At 43.6% G+C, this 23,837-nt stretch overlaps 1 protein-coding gene across 4 annotated transcripts in view; it reads left to right on the plus strand.

Annotated features, from left to right (window-relative positions):
- MYOCD (myocardin) overlaps positions 1–23,837 on the plus strand; it is an 84,140-nt gene that overhangs the window by 12,758 nt on the left and 47,545 nt on the right. For 3 of the 4 annotated variants that reach the window (XM_005693583.3, XM_005693584.3, XM_018064674.1), the window contains exon 2: positions 18,536–18,601. In XM_005693583.3, coding sequence (XP_005693640.1) covers positions 18,536–18,601 — 66 coding nt within the window. Of the gene's footprint in view, positions 1–18,535; positions 18,602–23,536; positions 23,581–23,837 lie in introns of all 4 variants that reach the window. The other variant, XM_005693586.3, reaches the window with a different exon arrangement.

The following is a 23,837-nucleotide window of genomic DNA, read 5'->3' on the forward strand; positions in this document are numbered from 1 at the left end:
CTTTTCAACCCCAGGTGGTGTTTGCAAGTAATACAGATAATCAATATCATTGTAGCATTTACAATATATTCTATAAATGTTTTATATACATACTATTACTTATACCCTTTCTTTCAAAAAAACTTTTTGAGGAAGACATTGTTATCATTTTCATTCTCCAGACAGAGGTGGTGGTTGTTCAGCTCAGTCTTAATGTGTTTCCGGTGAGAGCTGGATCTTGCAAGGTTACCAGTCAGCTCTAAGGATGAGCATGGCTCATGGCTGTTCTTCCAGCTCCCCTGATATCCCAGATCCTCCACCTTGACAACTGAAAATGTCAGTCCGTCGAAAGCTGAAACCAAGGTGGGGAGCTCTGACTACAGGGAGCAGTGCCTGGGATTCAGACAACAGTCTGCTAAATTATAACACCTTTTATTTTTATGGTGAATTAAACTCTCAGGTCATTGTGCTTATATTTTCATAACAACTCTGTGAGATTGCAAAACTGGTCGTGCAGATGAGGAGACCTGAGGGTCAGGGATATTAAGAAATTTGCCCAAGGTCACTCAGTAGATTTAGAACCAGAGCCTGGGCTCTGGGCTCCCAGAACCAAGTTGGCCACGTGATCCTCTGAGGAACACACAGCCACGGGGAAGCAGTGATGGTGCCGAGATGGGTAAGCCAGTCACTCTCAACGAAATAAATGGTCCTTCTGCTTAGAGCTGTTTTAGCACGAAGCAGCCATCTCCTCTGGCTTCAAGACAGAAAGGACTGAATTAGGAGAGAGATGGAATTCAGCAAGTTCTACTGAGAGGATAACTGAATAGGCATAGAAACAAAGGAGCCTTTGGCTTCAGTAAAGCACCACCCTCTGCAGAAGTTTCTGGTCTTAGCACATAGACTAGAACCCAGCACCATGGAACGTCCCAGAGACAGGAAATGTTCCAGCTAGAATACTGGCGTGGGTTGCCATTTCCTCCCCCAGGGGATCCTCCCAACCCAGGGATGGAACCTGCCTCTCTTACATCTCCTGCATTGGCAGGCATCTTCTTTAACCACTTGTGCCACCAGGGAAGTCCTGAAACATTATGTTTGATAGTTTCAAAACCTTGTTAAAAAAAAAAAAAGAGCAGGGCCAAGATTATTTCCTAATGTGTAAAAAAAATGTAATATACCTACATATTCTATTTTCCCTGTAACTCACAATGTTTCCCATGATGGGTGGGCACTGGCAGGTGGAAATGGGAGTTTCTTTCCTCCAGAACCCCCACCCCCACCCCCAGCATCAGCTTTCAAGGAAAGCATGTCAAACAGCAGGTGCTGGTCCGCACAGGCTCCTCCGGCCTCCCCGGGCGTGAGCGCGCTATCCGCCTAATTCACTTGTGGCTGGAGGCCGCGGAACATATAAACAGGCAGGGAAAGCCTCTGGGAGGAATCTTGATGCCCAAATGGAGCCATTTGTCTTCCGAAATGATTGTTTGAAATTGTTTATGTCAGTTGCTGAGTTGCTGTTCTGCACTCCAGGGACCTGTTTGCGATGGAGGAAAAAATTTCCCCACAGCTGAGCAGGCAGGGCTCAGCGGGCAGGTCTATGACAGCGTGGCCTGAGGCTGGCTGGTCCTCCCCACACAGGGAGGACTTTGGGGACACGCACCACAGTCCTGTAGAGCACCCCAAGAATGATCGCGTGCTCACTGCTTACTGGGTATGGCTATTAGTACATCACACGTATGTAACACTAACTGACTCCTCACAACAGTCCTAGGGGGTGGTACCTTGGCCCCCTGTCTGTCCCCCCACATTCACAGATGGAGAAATTGGAGCACGTAGCCCCAGAGGACATCTCATAAAACTCCACGAGTAGTAAATGGAAAAGCTGGGACTTGCACGCACCCACCCCTGGCTTCAGAGCCCATGTCTGTGGCTCCTGCCCTGTACTGCTCTTCACAGGCATCTAGACTGGCCAGAGCTGGCCTCCTCATCCCACCCCCTCTGCCACGGAGCAGGTGAAGAGCGCCTTCTGTCCCCTTATTGACGTCGTCAGCCCCACGGGACGTCCACTCGAGGCCCGCGTTCCTCCTGTCTCTGGTGTCTTGAAATATTGTAACATAAAGCCTTCGGCTCGCAGACCTGGCAGCTGGCTGCGTGAGAGAGAATCCCTTTTGAGGCCTGAATTAGTCTTCTTCAAATGTTTTGACAAACTGAGAGCATGGTGCTTAGGGAAAGGGTCGCTTTGCAGTGTTTGTGTGAGCAGACGTCCTTCTCAAACAGCTCGACTCTGTGCGTGAGGCTTAATCACCGAAACAGCCGCATGGTCAGCCCGAGCTGGGGCTCTTGGCATGTGAACATGCCCGTGGTTTTCTACCCGACATGTGTCCAGCGCTGGAAGCTGGCCCGAATTCGTGTGTCTCCTTCGTGAGTCTCGAAGGAAGCAGAGTCAGGACGTCCTGTGAGGTGAAGAAAGAACTGTGGCGCCTGGTCCCAGCCTCTTTCCTGTGCTCATCCGTGAGGACCGCTCAGGCCAGTCCAGCAGCCCCCAGGCTCCCCTTCTCTGTCTGACCACAGAAGGTTACTTCCGTCACCCGATGGTCATTTTCTCCTCCTCTTTCTGGATGTCCCCAGACATGGATGGGTGGACGGTCCACTTCTGTCCTTCTTGGTCACTGTGACCCCTTGGCTGCATGTCAGTGCTCAGGGTAACAGTGCCCAAGGGAACAGTTATTATTGGTACCTGGACTCTGAAGGTGAGGAGCAGGATGTGCTCAGATGTCAACAGGACACACGAAAATAATCCCTGGCTTTCAGCCTTGTTTGAGAAACACGGCCAGGATTGGGGCAGGAACAATGTAGACAGCCTGGCCTAAAAGGCCACCTTCTCTCAGCTCTCATCGGCTTGTCTTCTCTGTACCAGGTGGGCTGATGCCTGTGTACCCCAACCAAGACAATATCAGACCCATGAGTGATGCAGGCTGCTCCTGGGAGGGCTGCTTGTCCCAGAGTTGGAAAATACCAGGTCAGTCAGTTCAGTCGCTCACTGGTGTCCGACTCTTTGCAACGCTATGGACTGCAGCACCCCAGGCTTTCCTGTCCATCACCAACTGCCAGAGCTTACTCAAACTCATGTCTGTTGACTCAGTGATGTCATCCAACCATCTCGTCCTCTATTGTCCCCTTCTCTTCCTGCCTTCAATCTTTCCTAGCATCAGAGTCTTTTCCAATGAGTCAGTTCTTTGCATCAGGTGGCCAAAGTATTAGAGCTTCAACTTCAGCATTAGTCCTTCCAATAAATATTCAGGACTGATTTCCTTTAGGATGGACTGGTTGGATCTCCTTCCTGTCCAAGGGACTCTCAAGAGTCTTCTCCAACATGACAGTTCAAAGCTTCTATTCTTCGGTGCTCAGCTTTCTTTACAGTCCAACTGTCAATCCATACATGATTACCGGAAAACCATAGCTTTGACTAGACGGACCTTTGTTGGCAAAATAATGTCCCTGCTTTTTAATATGCTGTCTAGGTTGGTCATAACTTTTCTTCCAAGGAGCAAGCATCTCTTAATTTTATGGCTGCAGTCACCATCTGCAGTGATTTTGCCGCTCAAAAAATAAATAAATAAATTCTGCCACTGTTTTCATTGTTTTCCCATCTATTTGCCATGAAGTGGCAGGTATAGGAAAGGATTCTGTGGCAGGCCACCCGTTGGACAAGAAGAGAGCAGTTATTTCAACAGTCTGTGTCCAACAGTATCAGCTTCCAGCCCTGAACATTACTGAAACTTCCCGGGGTGGTCTTGCTTGTTACTTTCTTTCCTTTTTTCAAACATCTTTTTTTTTTTTTAATTAAATATGCATTTATTTGACTTAGCCAGGTCTTAGTTGCAGCATGTGGGAATCTTTAGTTGCAGTATGCTCATTCTTGACTGAGGCAGGTGCTATCTAGTTCCCTGCCCAGAGATCGAACCTGGGCTCCCTGCATTGGGAGCCTAGAATCTTAGCCACTGGACCACTAGAGAAGTCCCTTGCTTGTTACTTTTCACAAAACCCTCCACTGGCCTGTGTCCTTGAAGACAGTGATGTCAAAGTCAGGGGTTGTACCCGAAGGTCGGTTCAGCTAAACCCAGGGTGTGGTTGTGTTTTAGTTGCTCAGTCATGTCTGACTCATTTAAACCCAACGGACTGCAGCCCCCCAGGCTCCTCTGTCCATGGGATTTCCCAGGCAAGAATACTGGAGGGAGAAGCCATTTCCCCTCCAGCAGATCTTCCCGACCCAGGGATCGAACTCATGTCCCCTGCATTGTGGGTGGATTCTTTACTGCTGAGCCACCCAGGAAGCCCAAAACCCAGGGTGGAGGTCAACAAAAGAAGTTCGAGGCCTACGTTATGGACAGATACGACTGCCCCTTCTGAGGGGAGAACCTGCAGCTGGCTGATGCTCTGCTCTGTCTAGGGCTTGTGGTCCTTACCTGGCCCCACAGAGAGAAGATGCAACATTAACAACCACTCAGAGATGTTGCCTGCAACATGCCTATCCTGGCTTCCAGGCTCCGCCAGTGTCACGCTTTGCAGTATGTGTGTTGGCCACCTTTACAAACCCTGGGTCCATACCTTAGGGATTTTGATTAGTGAACCAGGATTTAAAAATAGGTCTCAGAGCTTTGCTTGCTTGTCCTGGTAACTTTCCACCGCCAGCGGCTGTCCCTCTTGAATGCTAATCATTAGGGAGCATCTTGGTTTGCAAACAGTAGAGAATTAAATAGAATTCTTGAACAAGCTTAAACAGGAAAGCTTATAAGCATACTGGGATGTCTCATGGAACTCGGCAACAGGAACGTGATTGATCCATAGAGGAGGATGGGCTGGAATTGGAGACTGGGACACCCTCCAGCCACTCTCACTGGCTCTCTGCATCCCTGTCAGCCAGGTTCACCATCTGTCCAGTTCATGCGGTTGAAAATGGCCACTCCTCACAGCTCCAAAATAGACCTCTGTCTCCCAGTCCTATTTCCAAAATTTTTAGGGAAAAGGCCAGCCTGGCTGGGTGAGAGGCCATCCAGTGGGAACATCTAGGCTACACGAAACCCACCTCTGTAGCAGGTCAAAAGAGCATTGCCTTGTAATTCAGCGGAAAACCATTCAGAAGGGAACAAAAGGCAAGTATCACTTGCTTCTCACGTTCTCTTTTTTATCTTTCACTCTGTCGAAATCTCCCCTTCTCATCAGGGAAGTCAAGTCTTTTGGAAATGGAAATTACCCTTGCTCACATGCAGACATACGCGCGCACACACACACACACACACACACACAAAGTAGGCTGTAGTTTAGTGAAATTGAAAGGTAGCAAATTAAGTGTCATGGGCTTAACAACTCCATTTATTTATTTGTTTAAGTTTCCTGGGAGAAAAGACCGGAAAAGTCTCTCTGATTCAAAATGGTGTGCCACTTCCCTTTCACCACATACCCACAACTGTAATTGTTTAACATCTTTTCCCTCCGAGGCTATAAAATTTTCATAGGCAGAGCCTGTGACTGCTTTATTTGCAGCCAGGTCTTTAATATCTAAAGTGGTATCTAGACCTTTAGGAAGAGATCAGTAAATATTGAGTGGATAAATGAAGGATTGAACAATGTTAACCCACTCATCTTACTGCCAAGTTCTCGAATGAAAGCCTTGCCTCAGAGGCCCCTGACAGCCCTACCAATTTTTCCACCGATAATTATAGTCACAGTGCTTTAGTTCTTGTCATTTCATTTTTATCTTTTTTTTTTTTTTTTGCAAAAGCCTGGGGAAAGAAATTGTCATGTAAATTTGATTCAACAGTCTCTGTCCCTCCATCTTCAATTTGTTACCAAGACACAGAGATTCCTCTTTTCCATTTGTTTCTCAAATTTGACCTCTTCTCTCTGATCTCACCACATCTAAGTGAACTTTCTTACTTTGCTGATGGATCGATAAGGGTCTTCACACCAGCGCTGTCTCCCCCATTCATGTTATCACAAGATAACATGAGGACATCACAAGATATCCTAAAATCTCAATGTTACCATATAACTCTGCTGCTCAAAAAATACCTTCTAGAACTATGGTATGACATCCCTCATATGCAGAATCTAAAAAGAAATGATACAAAATGAACTTAACTTACAAAACAGAAAGAGACTCACAGACTTATGGTTGCCTAGTGGGGAGGAGAAGGAATAGTTAGGGAGTTTGGGAAGGTCATGTATACACTGCTCCATTTAAAATGAATAATCAACAGAGTGCTACTGTATAGCACATGGAACTTTACTCAGTGTCATGTTAGCCCGGATGGGAGGACGGTTTGGGGGAGAATGGATACATGTACAGATATGGCTGAGACCCTTAGCTGTTCACCTGAAACTACCACACCATTGTTAATCAGCTGTACCCCAATACAAAAAAGTTTAAAATTTAAAAAAACTTTTAAAAGAGTTTAAAATTTGAAAAAATAACCTACTTTCTACAGGATAAAGTCTGAGCAGTACAGCATAGAATTCAAGGCCCTCTGTCCATGAACCCCATTTTCCAGTCCCATCTCTTACCACCCCACAGTAGGATCCCTCTCCTGGAACAAGGTGATATTCTGGGGTACACTCCATAGTGGGTGGGGCCCGATGCAGAGTTATAATGTGAGGCCCTGTAAATGGTTACAGTTTCAGGTGGTGGCAACACAGCGTTAGGCTAAGCACAGGGCCCTTCGTGGGATGCTGGTGGCAGGTGACGCGCTCACAAGGCTGGCCCTGGACAGGAGGGACCACGTTGATTCCATATTCTAGTTTGTAATACGTGCTTCTTCCCTTGGTCAGCAATTCCCTTTATCAGCCCTCTTTCTAATAAGATTCTCCCTTGAAAAAGTAGCAGTTCTGTTCTTTTATCCTTGGTAGCCTCCTATGAATATGGATGCTTTAATCATGTGTTGCCTAACACTTTATTTCTCTGACTCATGTGTGGGTGTCTTTTCTTCCTCACTAGATTATTCACACCTCAAATTACTGTGTATTGTGGTCAGTGTCTGGAGATGCCTCAGCCAATAGCAAGGAATGACTGAATCCTTTTTGAGAGACTGAGTTGGTAGATTCATGCAAGACTGCGTGATCATCAAATTGGCCTGGGGTCCATTTGACCCCTAAAGATTTCTGGAGTCTTTGTATGAGTGATAGTATTTGGGGTCACGTTTTCTTTTGGAGGTTCATTTCAAGACCCAGCATTTCACATCTGACTTCTTAGAGCCATCGGTGAGGGAAGGCTTTCTTTCTTGCAGCCTTTTTCCTACAGTTTGAACATAACGCTTAGAACTATTCCAAGCCATGTCGCATCATCTCATGGGGAAAACTCTTGAGATTAAGAAACATCTCAGCGGCTTGAATTTGGAGACATACAAAGAAAGACCCTGGTCAAAGATGAAGCCAAGGGTCATGAAATATTCACACTCCAAGGGACCTCTGGGATCACCAGCTCATCCTTCTTGTTTTAGTAGGAAGGAGCCGAGTTGTGGAGAGGTGACGTATCTTTGACCAAGGTCACACAGCTATTTCATGGGAAGAGCAGGGCCTGGTCCCCTGAACTCTCATGTGACTTGCAGGGACATCCACTGATATATTTCAGCGACAGAGTTCTGGTAATCTTCTAACTGCAACTCATAAGTATTTTGCCTGTGTACAAAGTAGGAATTCTGTATAGATGCAGGTCAATTTTTGAATGCAGTTCACTTTGGTTTTCTCTGGGATTCTGGACTTTGACCCCCATTATCCAATATTCAGATGATTAAAAGAATTCGTATTTAGACAGAGGGCATCTTGCATATGCAGGACTTGAAAAAAGTATAGAGCAACGAGAGGAAAAAGCAGTGCTATAGGTCTGATGGAAAGATGGCTCTCAGGGTTACCAAGGGATGCTGGTTGCTAAGTAGGCTTCAGAGGAGAAGCTACTGGGAGCCAAGAGCCCACTGTAAGAAGGTGATGCAGAAACAGAGCAACAGCCCACCACCATCTGCTGGTGAGAAAGGCTTCCCTCTGCTGTTGTTGCTAAGGAACCTGGGTGTGGTCCTCTGAATCTGAAGCTTTCCTGCATCTCGTGAGGCTTTATATCCCTGCAAGGAGGTTCAGTGGAGAAGGAAATGGCAACCCACTCCAGTATTCTTGCCTGGAGAATCCCATGGACAGAGGAATCTGGTGAGCTACAGTCCATGGGGTCGCAAAGAACCAGACACGACTGAAGCTACTGAGCACACAAGGACATTCAAAGGACTGAGAGGGGCTGGAGAAGCAGGGTTCTGCCGAGGAAAGGTGGCATCGCAATCCACCCCTCAGCCCTCACTCTGTGGATAAAGTCAACCCATCTGTTCCTAAGCAATGTCTCCTTGGAGGGTTGAGACTTTTTTAGATCAAAATCACAAAAGTAACATATTTAAGTTGGAAGAGATTTAGAGACGATCCAATCCAATGATTTTTCAAACTCTGATTCATAGAACTCTGACATTTCACAAGAGGTTCTGCTTCTATTGTGCACCCCGGTCCTGGGTTTCATTTTGTTTGTGCTTTTCCTTCCATGTAGGATTTCAGCTTGAAAAAAAAAAAGTTTTCAGTGATTTTTTTTCAAGTTTAAGAGCACTTATTGCTGACTTTGTCTGTCCTGTCCTTCATGGGAAGGAAGACTGGGGCCCAGAGAGGACCTCCTTGTGTTATTATTTTGAAATGTTGTTGGAAGAAGACTCTTGGGTTCACTCAGCAAAATTAGGGAATTGCTTTCACCTTCCCTGGTAGTCATGGCAATGCCATTGTTGGGCTGGATTTTGTGGAACATTAGAAGAAAGATGATGATGAATATATGATTGGTTTAGTGAGTACATGCCTTCTGTTCATCATTCACCTTCTTTTAGGTTTTTTTTTTTTAATTTATTTCTCCTCCCACCCAAAAATGACTTACTAAATGTAAAATAAATACAAGTCAGGTTATGATGTTTGTTATGTTTCAATACAAATTAATTTAAAATTTGGGGGAAAAAATCTTGCTAGTCCATGCATTCTGGGGTTCTTTTAGAAAATATGACCATTCTTAGAGGCTGTAAAGGTGATGGCAAGTTATCTGCACAGAGACCATGGGTGAGGTGAGGCTAAGAGAGATTCACTTAAGAAAAATAGAGAATTTGGTAGGGAAAGAAAAAAAAAAGCTGAGTGGCAGAAGAGTGGAACAGAAAATCAATCAAATACCAATAATATGATGGTCTTAGGAAGCCATTGTTTCCATGGCAGCATGGGAGGAGTGGTGGGTTAGGATAAAGATGATGCTCTTTGTAATAATTTTTTTAGATGGACCAAATAAAAATGAAATGCACAGATCCCAGCAATTTCTTTGGGATTCTTTGTGTGATACAACTGCATGGGCCCATGTCACATTCTAGACAGAAAGTAATAAACAAGAATTCACAATTGCCAAAGAGTTGGGAAACACTAAGACACTGGGCCCATCTCTTGCTTCCTTTCTGGAGCAGGACCTCAGTGCCCCTAATCTGACCCATCTTTTACATTCTGTTAAATACATACGAACTGAGAGCCATCACTGGAGTACTCATACAAACACAAATACTCTTCTTACAGTAAAAAATTAAACCTCTGTCCTACTCTCTTTCTTCTTTACTTCCTCTTTGTACTGTTAGCCCATCTTTGCTTTCTCTTCTTTTGTCTTCTCCCTTTTCTGATAAAATGAGTAGTTCAGGACTGATTCAGACTCAGATTCACTGGATCAAGCTTTCCCTGCCTGCCATACATCAACATGCCCATGAATACATGGCATTGTCTTGACTTGATATGTCACCTCTGCTGCTGATAGAAGCTGCTGCTTTATTTTTCAATTTTTATTTTTTTAAATTGTGAAAGCATGAAGACACATTTACAGGAGACTTAGAAAATACAGAACAAGGTTATATATAGTTTCACTATATATTACAATTATTTATAAGTAGATAAAATGAGATTTTTAGGTGGAATTTCAATATCAAACTCTCAAAAATTAATAAATGAATATACAGAGAAGTAGAAGGATATGTGTGCAAATGCTTGCATAGTAGTGTTCACCTCTTTGTGACCCCATGGACTGTAGCTCACCAGGCTCCTCTGTCCATGGGATTGTCCAGTCAAGAACACTGGAGTGGGTTGCCATGCCCTCCTCCAGGGGAATCTTCCCAACCCAGGGATTGAACCCACATTTCTGACGTCTCCTGCATTGGCAGGTGGATTCTTTACCACTAACACCACATGGGAAGCCCAGAAGAATATAATAGACCTGAAAAGCCCTGTGAAGAGAAGCTTTTGTACATATTATATAGTATTAATATATAGAAATTTTATGAATTTTTGTCTAGCTAAAAAATTTATAACATTCTGATTCCACTTGTTTGACTTAGTATGATCAGAATGCTAGATTTCTAATTTGTGTTCACGCAAAACTTTGATACAGTTCCATGTATTTTGGCATCTAGTATTACTGCTGAAAGTCTAGAAAATGTATACTTTTAGAAGATAATTTTATTGTTTAGAACTCTGGACCCTTGTAATTACTTGGGAATCATTCTGAAGGCTTGGATTGGGTCATCTACACAAGTATTATGCAACTGGGGAGCTGAGGGTTTCCCAAATCAGACTCCCATGCCATACAAAATGTATATTTAAGTCAGGAATAAATCCAGCCTGTAAGCAAACAAAACAAAATATTGAGGTCAGAATATAAAGAAAGAGTAGAAACAGATTCAAGGGTTATATATGTAGTGTATAACAAAATTGATATCTAAAATCCATTTGATTAGAAATTATGTTAGAATAATTAGTTAACAATTTGTAAAAATGATGAAAACCTTTTTTAATACTATATACCAAATTTAACTCCAGACTCATTACAAAGTCAGATACAAAACCCCAGATCTTAAAGATCTAAGAACATTTAAATGAGTATATAATCTGGAGATGAAAAGGATTTTCCAAAGTATATACCAAAGATAGAAATCATAAAAGAGCTTTTACAAGATTGCATATAGAAATGTTAAATGCCAAAAACCATTGCACTCAAAACTGAGTGGAAACTAAAACCCAGGGGGAATTTACAACATATGACTATGTTTAATGTGCTTCAGATAAAAATAGCTCTCCCAAAACCTATAAAAAAATGTAATGCCAGTGGAAAACTTTGCAAAGACTGTTATCAAGTCATTCACAAAAGAAAAGATACTAATAATCAACAAATCTATGAAAATGTGTCTAACTTATTAGAAAGTATAATGGATACCAATCAAATTAGTAAGGCTTTTTTCTTCTTTAATAGCATTGATAATAAGGATGTAGTGAAAGGGAAACCCTCCACTAGTCCCAGTAGGAGTACAAATACATCATTTACGCAGGAAGAAAAATTGAATGTAAAATAAAAGCAGATTTGTTAAACAGTTATTGGTGCATGACCAGGTACGCTGTAGTCATTAAAAAAGATGATGTGCATATATACCCCTGATCCCCAAAATGACGGTATATTACCAATGAAAAAGAAAGTCACAAAACAGTATAAAAATGGGGTCTCATTTTTTCACATAGTATGTTTGCTTATATCTGTATCTCAAACCTACTTTTTTTCCTCAGAATTTCCTAGAATGTTTGTTAAAATATATTTCCAATATAGCACAGGACTATTGGACCATAGTCTCCAGGAAAGGTACCAAAGAGACACTGTTTTGTTTCCCCCCCCTCCACCTCCAGGTCCCAGGTGACTCTTGATATAAGATAAATTGGGGAAATCCTGATCTAAACTAAGCTAATCTCTTCTTTTGCTTTGTATTAAACTGCAATCCAGAGAGATTCTGGAACCAGTCTGAACTACAGCTTCGTAGGAGTGGGGGATGGGGGTGGGAGTTAAAATTACATGTGCTACATTCCAGATGAGTGATCCCGTTTTAGAGCTTCAAGCTTGTTCAGACCAATATTATTAAATCAAATTCCCATCAGCCTCCTTCTATTTTGGTCAGACAGGTAACAGAACTTCTCTTCAGCTCCTCTGCTTCACATTCAGTAACGAGCTTCCTTTGTTGATGGCAAATGGAAAGTTTTCCATTTCCACTGTTCCCTAGCAATGTGACATTTTCAAACAGTAGCACAAAACTCTTTAAATAGAAAAGATCCATTTCTACTCTATCGTGACTCAGTAACAGCCTCAGGATTCTTCTCAAACTTTCCTAAAAATGTCATCTTTGGGCTGGACTCAAGAGGAACATTTCAGCCAAGGAGACACATTTTCCACTCTGTCAGGAATGAGCCAGCATGGGGTTGGAACATAAAGTGTTTTGTAATCCTCAGAAAAGCAATACTTCTCACCAAAACCATGGCAACAACTCTGTGTGATGCTGTCAGAGCCTGGGATCATTCAGGAGCCTCATCCTAACCAGAGACACGGCTGAGCCATTCACCTGTGTTGGTGAGAATGGTACCCTACATGACTGTTGCTATGGAGACACTATGGACAGTGATACTGAGCTGAAGGTCCCTTGTGCTTAGTTACCAAGGAAGCAGTGAAAATGAAACATGCTTCATGTTTTAGTGGCTTCTGATTCTTCATTTGAAAGGATACCTTCCAATGGAAGAAATACATTAAAACATGGGGTTTAGTGTGGCAGAAGTTACCATTTTATCATCCAAATTGTTTCATTTGAAATTTGCACCCATGAGGCTAAACTTTAGAGTCCAAAGTCTATGTGGCAAGAGGAATGTTACTATATCCATCAATCCCTATATTTCCTTCCTCTTCTACCTGAAACTCTTGACAGACGTGCCCAGCTAGACCTGGTCCTTCCCATCCTGGCTGGCTCTGCTCTGCTGGGCACAGGCCACTGTCATGTTCTGGTTGCAAGCCTGTGGTGTGTAGACATATTCTAGCTGCTGCTGCTGCTGCTAAGTAGCTTCAGTCGTGTCCGACTCTGTGAGACCCCATAGGCGGCAGCCCACCAGGCTCCCCTGTCCCTGAGATTCTCCAGGCAAGAACACTGGAGTGGGTTGCTGTTTCCTTCTCCAATGCGTGAAAGTGAAAAGTGAAAGTGAAGTCACTTAGTCGTGTCCAACTCTTAGTGACCCCATGGACTGCAGCCCACCAGGCTCCTCTGTCCATGGGATTTTCCAGGCAAGAGTACTGGAGCCGGGTGCCATCGCCTTCTCCGCATATTCTAGCTACCATCTTTAAAAAATGTATTTTATTGAGGTAGAGCTGATTTACAATGTGTTGATTTCTGCTCTCCAGCGAAGTTGATTCAGGTATATACATATATATAACCTTCTTTTTCATCCTGTTTCCCACAATGGTTTATCACAGGATGTTGAATATAGTTCCCTGTGCTGTACAGTAGGACCTGGTTGTTTATCCATTCTTTCTATACTAGTTTGCATCTTACAAGCCTGAACTCCCAATCCATCCCTTTCCTCAACACCCTTTGGCAACTGGGAGTCTGTTTCCTACGTGTTTGCCCAACACACAGGTGTGCTCATTTGTGTTGTATTTTGGATTCCACATACAAGTGAGATCATGTGCTATTTGCCTCTTTCTGACTTACTTCTCTTAGTGTGATAATCTCGAGGTCCACCCATGTTGCTTCAAATGGCAGTCTTTTTCATTCTTTTTCATGGCTTAGTAATATTCCATTGTGTGTATATACCACAGATTTATTTATCCATTTATCTGTAGATGGTCATTTAGGTTATCTCCATATCTTGGCTACTGTGAATAGTACTTCTAGCTCCCATTTTTGAGTTGGGTATCCAGTCTCAGTCCCAGCTACATTCAGAGAACCTATTCCTGGTCTTGCACTATCCTTGACCCTGAAGTTTCTATATATTCTTTAATAATCTTAAACAGGATAATGCTTCCCTGGCTGGTTAGGGTTCACACTTATAATTATAGAATATTAAAGGAATGTATCCCCTCTGCTTCCAGAGAGGTAGGTTCTTGCGGTGATGGCAGAACTTGCTACTCACATCCTAAAATTCATTTGAGGGGGCGGGTGGGAAAGCAGGCTAGAGTAGTCACGACATGTTTATAAAAGAAGGTTGATAGAAGATCCTCACTACCAGGCATGAACATCTATGCTTAAGTCTAGAATAATTCAAATAGTGTAGAACTGGGACAGGAAAAGCCAGAAAAAATGAGAAAATCAGAATTGAGAGCCCAGAACTTCTGAATAAAGAAGCAACTTGATTAGTATAAACATCTGTGTTTGTACCAAGAACACTGCTGCTGCTGCTGCTAAGTTGCTTCAGTCGTGTCCGACTCTGTGCAACCCCATAGACAGCAGCCCACCAGGCTCCCCTGTCCACAGGATTCTCTAGGCAAGAATACCGGAGTGGGTTGCCATTTCCTTCTCCACCAAGAAAACTAAGTTGGACTAATACCAGTCTTGAAGAGAATTTAATATAGTAGAGCTGATATTTTTATGATTAGATAAAATCACTAATCTCAGTATTGTGTAGAAAAGAACAGCATGTACTGAGGATTCCTTCTTGTTCTAAACTTAATATCTTCTCAGATCTACTTATTGGTTCCTAGGCAATTTATGGAAATTTCTAGAATGACATAAATGTTGCCTAACTCAAATTGGTCACGGTAATCACCATGCTTTATTTTAGCATTCAGGGGACATATCACATTGTTTTTTATTATCTCGTTTTGTCCTTAAATATAACATTGTAGAGATTTTTATTTTTTTTAATAAAGAAACTTACTTAAAAAAAAAAAAAGAAACAACCGGAGTATAAACACAGGACTCTCAATTCTGATAACGATGACTAGAAGAATGCAAAACTAGAGGGGGAAAATTTGCTTTGTTTCTGAAAGCTAAAACAGATTGACACTTGAATGCCAGAACCATATGAGAGCACGTTGGGATGATGTGGAAAAGATATCAAGAACTCCCTCCCTTTCACCTCCCAAAGAAAACCATATGGCCTCAAATGAAGTGAAGAGAGAGCTTCATGGATACCTGTAGTGTGTAGCTGGTTGGACCGGGGAGCAGGGGTTAGGCTTGGACTGGAAAGCAACCCTCTGCTCAGAGTATTTTTAGCTACAGTGGAGCGGTGGAGGTTTGCCAAGGGCTCTGGGGACACAGATGACCACAGCAAGCTGAAAGCAGGCAGGGAAGTAAAGCACGAAGAGACCATCAGGAATGGAGGCCGGGCAGTAGCTGAGGACAGCTGCGTCCAAAGGTGCAGGCCACTGGCGGTACGGTTTTGGCCCAGTGTCAGGACTCTCCCAGGTGCAGCAGGAAGCAGGCGCAGAAAGGGATGTGGTCATTCAATCTCCACCTCTAGCCTTGGAGCTTTGCCAGACCCGGAGACACTTCCCAGGGACAGATGCCACTGCCAGGATCATCCTGCCCTTGGCCGTCTGGCCTTTCCCTCTAGGCTTGGAGCGCTGAACTGACAGCCTGCCCACCAGTCCTTCACTGGAGGGAAGGACTACAGAAGCTCCCAGGTGACAAGAGGGGCAACGCCAAGGGTGCTGGGTGACCAGCCATGCTTCACTTAGCTAGTGAGAAGAGCATAATCTTTACAGTTTACCCAGCTAGTTGCCATTTCTGATATACTCTAGTCATTCTTGAATACCCTGATTTCCTTCTGATATCATTTCCGTTCAGCCTGAAGAATCTCCCTAAGTATTTACTGTAGTCAAGTCTGCTAGCAAACAAATTGTCTGATTTTCTCCTCTACCTGAACTATTTCACCTTCATTCCTAGAGGATATTCTGTGTTCTGGGTTGATAGTTTTTGTTTGGTTTTCATTTTGTTTTATTTTCTGAACTTTGATTTCTGCTGAGAAGTCTGTGGTTATTTAAATCAATGTTTTCCTTTATGTAATGTTTTGTTTTTCCTGGCTACTTTCAAGATTTTCTCCTTCTCTTTGGTTTTCAGCCATTGGATTATGATGAATCTAAGTGTGGTTTTTCTGTGACTATATCTGGTTTGGGGTTTGTTGAACTTTCTGAATCTGTAAATTTCTGTTTTTCACCAAATTTGGGGAGCTGTGGCAATTATTTATTTTTCTGCTCTCTTTCTGGGGCTCTAGTGAGCCAATTATTATATATACATCAAGTAGATCTAATGATCTAATTGATGCCTTTGAACTGTGGTGTCGGAGAAGACTCTTGAGAGTCCCTTGGACTGCAAGGAGATCAAATCAGTCAATCCTAAAGGAAATCAGTCCTGAATATTCATCGGAAGGACTGATGCTGAAGCTGAAGCTCCAGTACTTTGGCCACCTGATATAGAGAGCTGACTCATTGGAAAAGACCCTGATGCTGGGAAAGATTGAAGGCAGGAGGAGAAGGAGATGACAGAAGATGAGATGGTTGGATGGCATCACTGACTCGACAGACATGAGTTTGAGCAAGCTCTGGCAGTTGGTGATGGACAGGGAACCCAGGCATGCTGCAGTCCATTTGGTCGCAAAGAATCAGACACAACTGAGCGACTGAACTGAACTGAACTAAACTGAATGAGATGATGTTATTAACAGACTTTTTGATACTGGGGTGCAGGAACCTGAGGGTCTGACCACTTTTTTCATCATTTTCTCTCTCTTCTTCAGGTTACTCTGTGTTCAAGTGTCCTGACTTGATACTCATTCTTTTGTTAGGCCTTTTGGTGAATTTTTTTTTTTTTTTTACTTCAGATATTCTACTGTAAATCTTGTATTTTCATTTGATTCTGTTTTGTGTGTTCAGTCCTAAGATGGAGTCACATGAGACTGTTCAGCGAAGCACAGTCTAGCCTCCAAAAGGAATTGATAGCAATTGAGCAACATTGGTCTCTCCCATGAAGGTTGGCGAGAAGCCAGTTCAAAACCCATAGCAACACCTGTAAAAATTACCTGTCTTCATTACCCTTTCAGAATATTTTGGTTTTTTATGTTTATTTATTTACATATTTTTGTGTTAGGTCTTCCTTATTACACGGGTTTTTCTCCAGCTGTGGCAAGCAGGGACTACTATTCCTATTCCTTGTGGTGTGCAGGCTCCTCATTGCGGTGGCTTCTCTTGTTGAGGAACACAGGCTCTAGGGCTCAGTAGCTGCAACTCCCGGGCTCTGCAGCACGTGGCACAGGGTTAGTTGCTCCACAGCATATGGGATCTTCCCAGATCAGAGATCGAACCCGTGTCTCCTGCATTGGCAGGTGGGTTCTTTACCACTGAGCCGCCAGAGAAGCTCGTCTCAGTATATCTTACGAATGCATTTGCTCTGAAGCCTCACTGTGGAACAGTAAATGAACTTGAAAGACAGCTGTATAGCCTTTTCATTTTTCTTCTCTCCACTCTAATTTTCTCTTCATAAAAGCAATGCTTGTTCTCTCTTTTCATTATAAGGTGATCAAACAAGTCCCTCTTTTTGAAAATTTCTGCTCTTTCTATTCTCATCCTGAGCATCTTAAACCCAGGAATCAAGACAGCAAACTCTGAATCTCCCTGAGAAAATGTATGTGTCCAAAGATAGATTCTTTTAGGGGGTTAAGTGAGAAGAGAAGAAGGAAATCATAAAAATATTACACTCATATATCATATATGTTACATACATAAATATATATGATATACATAAATATATGTGATATATATGTAATCTGCTTGTGCTACAGGTAGTAACAGAAAGTTCCATAATTTATAGTTTGTGCAGTTTATAGTGTTTTACATTTTCTAACGGAAGCATGACTCCATTGGCCCTTCTCTGAATTCCCAGGTGAATTCCAGACTCTCATGATAGTACCATTTATTATTTTAATGTTTATTTCATTCATTTATTTGGCTGTGCCAGGTCTTAGTTGTAGCACACTGGATCTTGCAGCTTCGTTGTGGCATACGAACTCTTAGTTGCAGCCTGAGGGATCTAGTTCCCTGAGCAGGGATCAAACCTGGGCCGCCAGCATTGGAAGCATGGAGTCTTAGCCACTGGGCTTCCAGGGAAGCCCCAATACTACCATTTATTGATGACTTATGGTACCAGGCACTCTGCTAAGCAACCTGCATATGTGTTTTAATCAAAGTATAGCAATCCCACAGGGCATTGTTCCCATTTACAAATGAAAAAGCTGAGGGCCAAAGAGGTTGAACAACTTGCCCAGAGTTATCCACCCAGGAAAGGGCAGTCCCAGGTGGGATTGGAACCCAGGTGATACTTCCGAGACCAAACTTTCTTTACTCTGTCTCCTGTTTTGAACTCACGGCAGCATTTGGTGGCATTCATCTCCCAGGTAGCATAGCGGGGAAGACAGAGGGTCACACTGAGAGGAGGAGACTGGACTTCCAGTCTCTGGTGGCCACTCACTTGCCGGACAACCCTGCAACCCCTCAGCTTCTCTCATCCTTTCTCGTCCATGTCTACAACAAAATGCAAGTGTCCTTCACACACTTCAGACTTTCAGAACTATTCTAGAAATAATATGAGAAGAGTGATCAGGCAAAAAAAGATACGAGGCAAATAGAAGTGGCCGCAATCAGTCTTAGCCTAGCTCACATACTAACACTTCTTTTTCTAAGTTTTACAGTTACGACTCCAGCAGAGAAGGACCCAAGAACAGCTGGCTAACCAAGGCATCGTACCATGTGAGTAGCTCTGCTTCTTATGGACTGGTCTGTATGGGGGTGGCAGGAGGGCATGCAATTTGGGAGCTGGAAAGCACCTCAGAGGTCATAATCTAATTTCATGGATCAATCTCCCCAGATCCTCACAGACTCTGGGTCAGCAGGAATCCCAGACCTTAGAGGCTTTGTCCCAAATGCTACTCACCTGCCAGGGCTTCCCTTTACTCACAGAGGTTGTACCTAAAATTCTAATGTAGTGGATTTGATTACAAGACAAACACAATTCTATGGGCCTCCATCCCCCTCTATTTTTAGAATTGGACATAATCACTATTCTTCCTGGAAGCATCAATTGTATCATCTTTCTCTCACCTCCTTGGTTTCAAACTATTTGAGTACTTGAGTCCCCAGTTAATTGAATATTGTCAATTGCTTCCTTTCTGGAATAATGAGCAGCAATACCATTCTAGTATAAATGGTATAAATTGAATTACTGGCCATCATTTGGGTCAAAGAAGAATTATCCTATCTTTTGGAAGGTATATTTGAAATTTCCTACCTTGAAACTTGAAAACTTCAAGTTTAGCAGTTGAAGCTACCTTCTGGTTAGCTATAAAAACAGGAAAAGTACCAAATAAATGGAATCACCATGTAAGCTCCTTTAGGTCACACTTTCTAACTTCTTCCCGCAGAAGTTACATTTTTTAATTTTTTAATTAAAATTTTAAAAGTCAAAATCCATAATGACTCCTGCAGAAATCCAGGTCCTTGTCCAGACTGTGACTTCATAGTTAAGCATGCAACAAGCAAGCATTTGCCCTTGATTGAATGCCCTACAATTAGTAACCTTTGTGCCCTGTGATCCAAAGTCTAAACATTTTAAGTATAGTCAGTGCTTCAGAACCAGAAAAGAACTAAGAATATTTCAAACTCTTTCCTTTGGGAGTTCAGGTGAAGTTCTTTGTTCGTGGCTCAGCCCTGCAAAGAATAAACAGCAGGTGACCTATGGCAGAACAACTTTTTTTAGCGATTTGCTAAGCACAAAAGAAAGATCTCACCCTGCAACTGGAAGGCTGCTTCGATCAAATGTACAGTTAGAATGAGAAACCAAAGGCACAAGGCTGTGTGGCCTGTTTCATCTTAGCCAGCCCAGCAAGGCAGGTGCTCAAACACAGGAGAGACCCAGAGTCTACAGGCTTCAAGTCAGATAAATACATTGGCACTCAAAGCCGACCAGGCCAGTCTTATTTCTGAATCCTGTTGCAAATGTGTAGAATTGAATTTGTTTAACCACCATCTAGAAGAACGATTCACTAACAGTGCATGTAGACAAGTGTAGATCCACCAGGATCCTCTCAGCAGACCACAGTCTCTACCGCATGCCCTCAAATATAAGATGAATACGTCAGTTTCAGTGGGATTAAAATAATCAGTTCTTTCATGGGGGCTTCCCTGGTGGCGTAGAGGTAAAGAACCCAACTACCAATGAAGGAGACTTGGGTTTGATCCCCGGGTCAGGAAGATCCTCTGGAAAGGAAATGGCAAGCCTCTCCAGTGTTCTTGCCTAGGAGACCCCAAGGACAGAGAAGCCTGGCTGGCTACAGTCCACGGGGTCCCACAGAGTTGGACACAACTTGGCAACTAAACAATAACAACAGCAATCCTTCATGGGCATCGCTTTCCTTAATTCTGGAAAGGAAGTTGAAGTAGAGAGACCCAGTACCTTTACATCTGCTCAAGCTCTTCACAACTGATTTAAAGTTTAACCTACATGTTTAAATAATCCAAACCTGGGTCTTGCAGCTGCCATTTGGAGGAGAATAAAAATTTTTTTTGAAGTTTCTGGAGTTAAATTTCAGAAATAAGACACCTAATAAAAACAGGAATGAATCCAATGGCTCATTTTTACATAACACCCCTCTGTAAGGTATGCAAATTTAATGTCCATTTGCAGAATAGGGTCCAAAGGAAATAGAATATGTTGTTATCCAGGATTTCCAGAATCAGGTAGTGTGGGGCTTCCCCAGTGGTTCAAATGGTAGAGAATCTACCTGCAGATCAGGGGACACAGGTTCAATCCCTGGGTCAGGAAGATCCCCTGGAGAAGGGAATGGCAACTCACTCCAGTATTCTTGCCTGGAGAATCCCCATGGACAGAGGAGCCTGATGGGCTACAGTCCATGGGATCGTAGAGTTGGACAGGACTAAGTGACTAACACTTTCCCTTTTTTTCATTTTGTCTAGGATTTCCAGAATCAGACAGTGTATATATTAATGAAATACTGCTTAACAGAAATTTTGCACCCATAGCCCATTGTGTCTTGAAGACAGTTGCTGGGGGAAAGTCCTATGAGTCATGCAGTGACGTTTCCTTTTTAATTCAGCAAAGTGAGAAAGGTAGATGAAGCAGCATCAGTTTCCCATAGTCTTCAGCCACCTCCTCTCCAAGGGTGTCACTTCTGCTGTAGAAAACTGTCAGAGCTACAGCAGGTGCACCCAGCTCCATGCAGGCCCAGCCCCTAGATCTCAGGGACTCCGCACTTCTGGGGAAGCCAGATCCAGACAAGCCTCTGCACCTGCTGAGATGGGGAGCCCAGATGCTAACCCCACTGACCCAGAGCTTAAACACTAGTTCCTTTACTGAGCCACCCACCACCACCAGGCACGCGTGTGTAAAGGCAGTTGCTCTAGAGAAGGAAGCAGGAACTCACAGTCTCTGGGTCTTTTCTACTCAATCAGATTCAACATATTTCATGAGGACCCAGACTCTGTGCAGGCTGGTATGCTGGGCGCTGTGGGGACCACCGTGAGCACAACTGTACTTTGTAGAAGCTCAAGATTTTAGGGGGAAAGGTGACAAGAAACACAGAAGGTGGGACCGGTTCTATTTCCCAAGAGGGCTTTTTATGTCTTCCTTCTATCATTTGAATTTTCTGAAGCAGAAGAAAAGAGGAAAGGAGGAAGAAAGTGAGTAGACCGGAGGGAAGGAAAGCCGACAGTCATTGGAGATCACGTAATTTGGTGATTTTTGGTGTTTTTTGATAGTTAAATATATTGTGTGCTATGTGTGTACACACACACACACATACTGGCTGGAACAGGGTCAGGGGCCTCTGCCCCACTCACTCACCCCCCCTCACCCCCTTAGATAACCCCGTTTCTCTTCCCCAGGGTCCTCTTCAAACAGAGTTTGAAAACCCTGCCCTAGTCCATGTCTCACTGTCTCTAACCTTCATGAAACTGAGATTGGAGAGGCCTCAGAGATGCGTCAAACATCCCAAAGCCAAAGCCCAAAGCGATCCTATTTACAAACTTAAACCGTGAGACTTTAAACGCATGCACAGTAAAATGATAACACAGCCTCACATTGTCCATAACACCGGAAATAACTGCAGTACTCCCCCTGAATTTTCAAACTTGTTATAAATTGCTCTAGTGGAGAGCTGCTGGCCAGGTGAATTGTTCATTGTCCTTCTGTTACTACCAGGTAGCCCTGCTGGTTTAGTTTGTTCACAGAAACACCTGCTCTCCTTGGACAGAATTAGTCTTGAGTTGTACATTAGATTGACCCAAGGCCGTTGCCCATTGCAAAAAGAAGAAATTGAAGTCCCCTCCTATTGCAGCAGCTGAGGCCAAAACCTGCATCTCTTGATCCTGGAGTAGCAGCCAGCACAGAGCCCCTTTAAACAGTACAAAAGTGCTCTCAGCCAGAAGCACACCCCCAGGCTGGCTTCTAAGATTGCTTTCACATTTATAATATCAGTGGTGAAATTCACATTTTCAAAAGAGTTGGTAAACCTGAGTGAACTAGCCTCTCGACGTTAGTGTAGAAATATTACTTTAAGAATTTATGGTTCAGACTCCCTTCCAGAATCCCACCTCTAAATCTCAAGAGGAAAGTTTCAAATTGCCTACTTGTCACCGTCAACTGGAATTCAGAAGCATGGCTCTGCCACCATCCCCATCAGGCTCAAGGCTGCAAGAGGACATCAGGGTTCTCATTTTTTCTTGTTTTGGGACACAGCCCAACCTCCTGTCCTTCCTGGACACCTGTGGGCAGGCTCAGGTCTGGTCATCATTTCTCATGCAGGTTTTCTCCACTACATTCTTCTCTTTGGGCACCAATCTCCTGGGTTGGAGGGTAAATGCTGTGGCTCAGATGGTAAAGAATCTGCCTGCAAAGCAGGAGTCGTGGGTTCGATCCCTGGGCAGGAAAGATCCCCTGGAGAAGGAAATGGCAACCCACTCCGGTATTCTTGCCTGGAGAATCCCATGGACAGAGGAGTGTGGCGGGCTACAGTCCATGGGGTCACAAAAGAGTAGGACATGACTGAGTGACTAACACATTCCTCCTGAGTTCAATCTTAAATACTGTTTTATTCCAACCCCTTCAGAATTCTTAGTGCAGAAAGAGAATCAGCTCTGAGTTTTCGATGGGAAAAAAAAAAAGTCATAGAGCAGTTCAGTAGATATTTTGACCATCTGTTGGGAGAAAAGCCCCATGGAACACCGAAGAGTTAGATGTGAATTCTGTTTCAAAGAGCTTCCCGTCTAGAATGTTCTCTCAATTCTCCTGCTTAATTATGCCTGTTAATAATATTGGACAACGTCTCACCACTACATGGAGTAGGTTTCTGGGAGACCTGAAGGAAAGAAATGACTTTCTCTCTCCTTCTGCTAGTACACTGGGGCTGATCTCTATGAATCCAGGGGAGAGAAGCAGGAACATTGAGTTGATTGTCCTGGAATCCAGAAAATGGCATTAGAAAACTGAAGTCGATTACAGAAGCCCAGGGGGCACCCAAAAGGCTGCGACTTCTCCGCCGAGACTCAAAGAAAGCCCGCTGGCCAGAAAGAAGCATCTGGGCAGCTTGGTTCCCTGGTCTGATGGATGTCGATGAATGGAAAGATACGATGAGCTGTGTGTGAATGGTGCTGCCTTTATTTGTTTTGCAGACTAATCCAGGCCTCCGCAGCCACATACTTACGGCAAAGCCTTGGTAAATCCCTGGATTCTGTGCTCCTCCTCCTGAATAGCGAGAGGCGTCACGGGCCGGTCCCTGCACCCACAGCACACGCAGCGTCTTGATAGTTTTGAGAAGCTGGCGGGGCAGAGTCTTCCTTCCTTTCCTCAATGCCTTCATCTGACTTGGCTTCTCCCCACAGCACCGCCCCCACCCCCACTGTTGGCTGTTTGAGCAGAACACGGCACAAGGGTATCATCTGTCCTCCTTCCCTCCCTCCTAACATCTCAAAT

This window comes from Capra hircus, chromosome 19 (genome assembly GCF_001704415.2).
Source record: "Capra hircus breed San Clemente chromosome 19, ASM170441v1, whole genome shotgun sequence".
Taxonomy (NCBI): Eukaryota; Metazoa; Chordata; class Mammalia; order Artiodactyla; family Bovidae; genus Capra; species Capra hircus.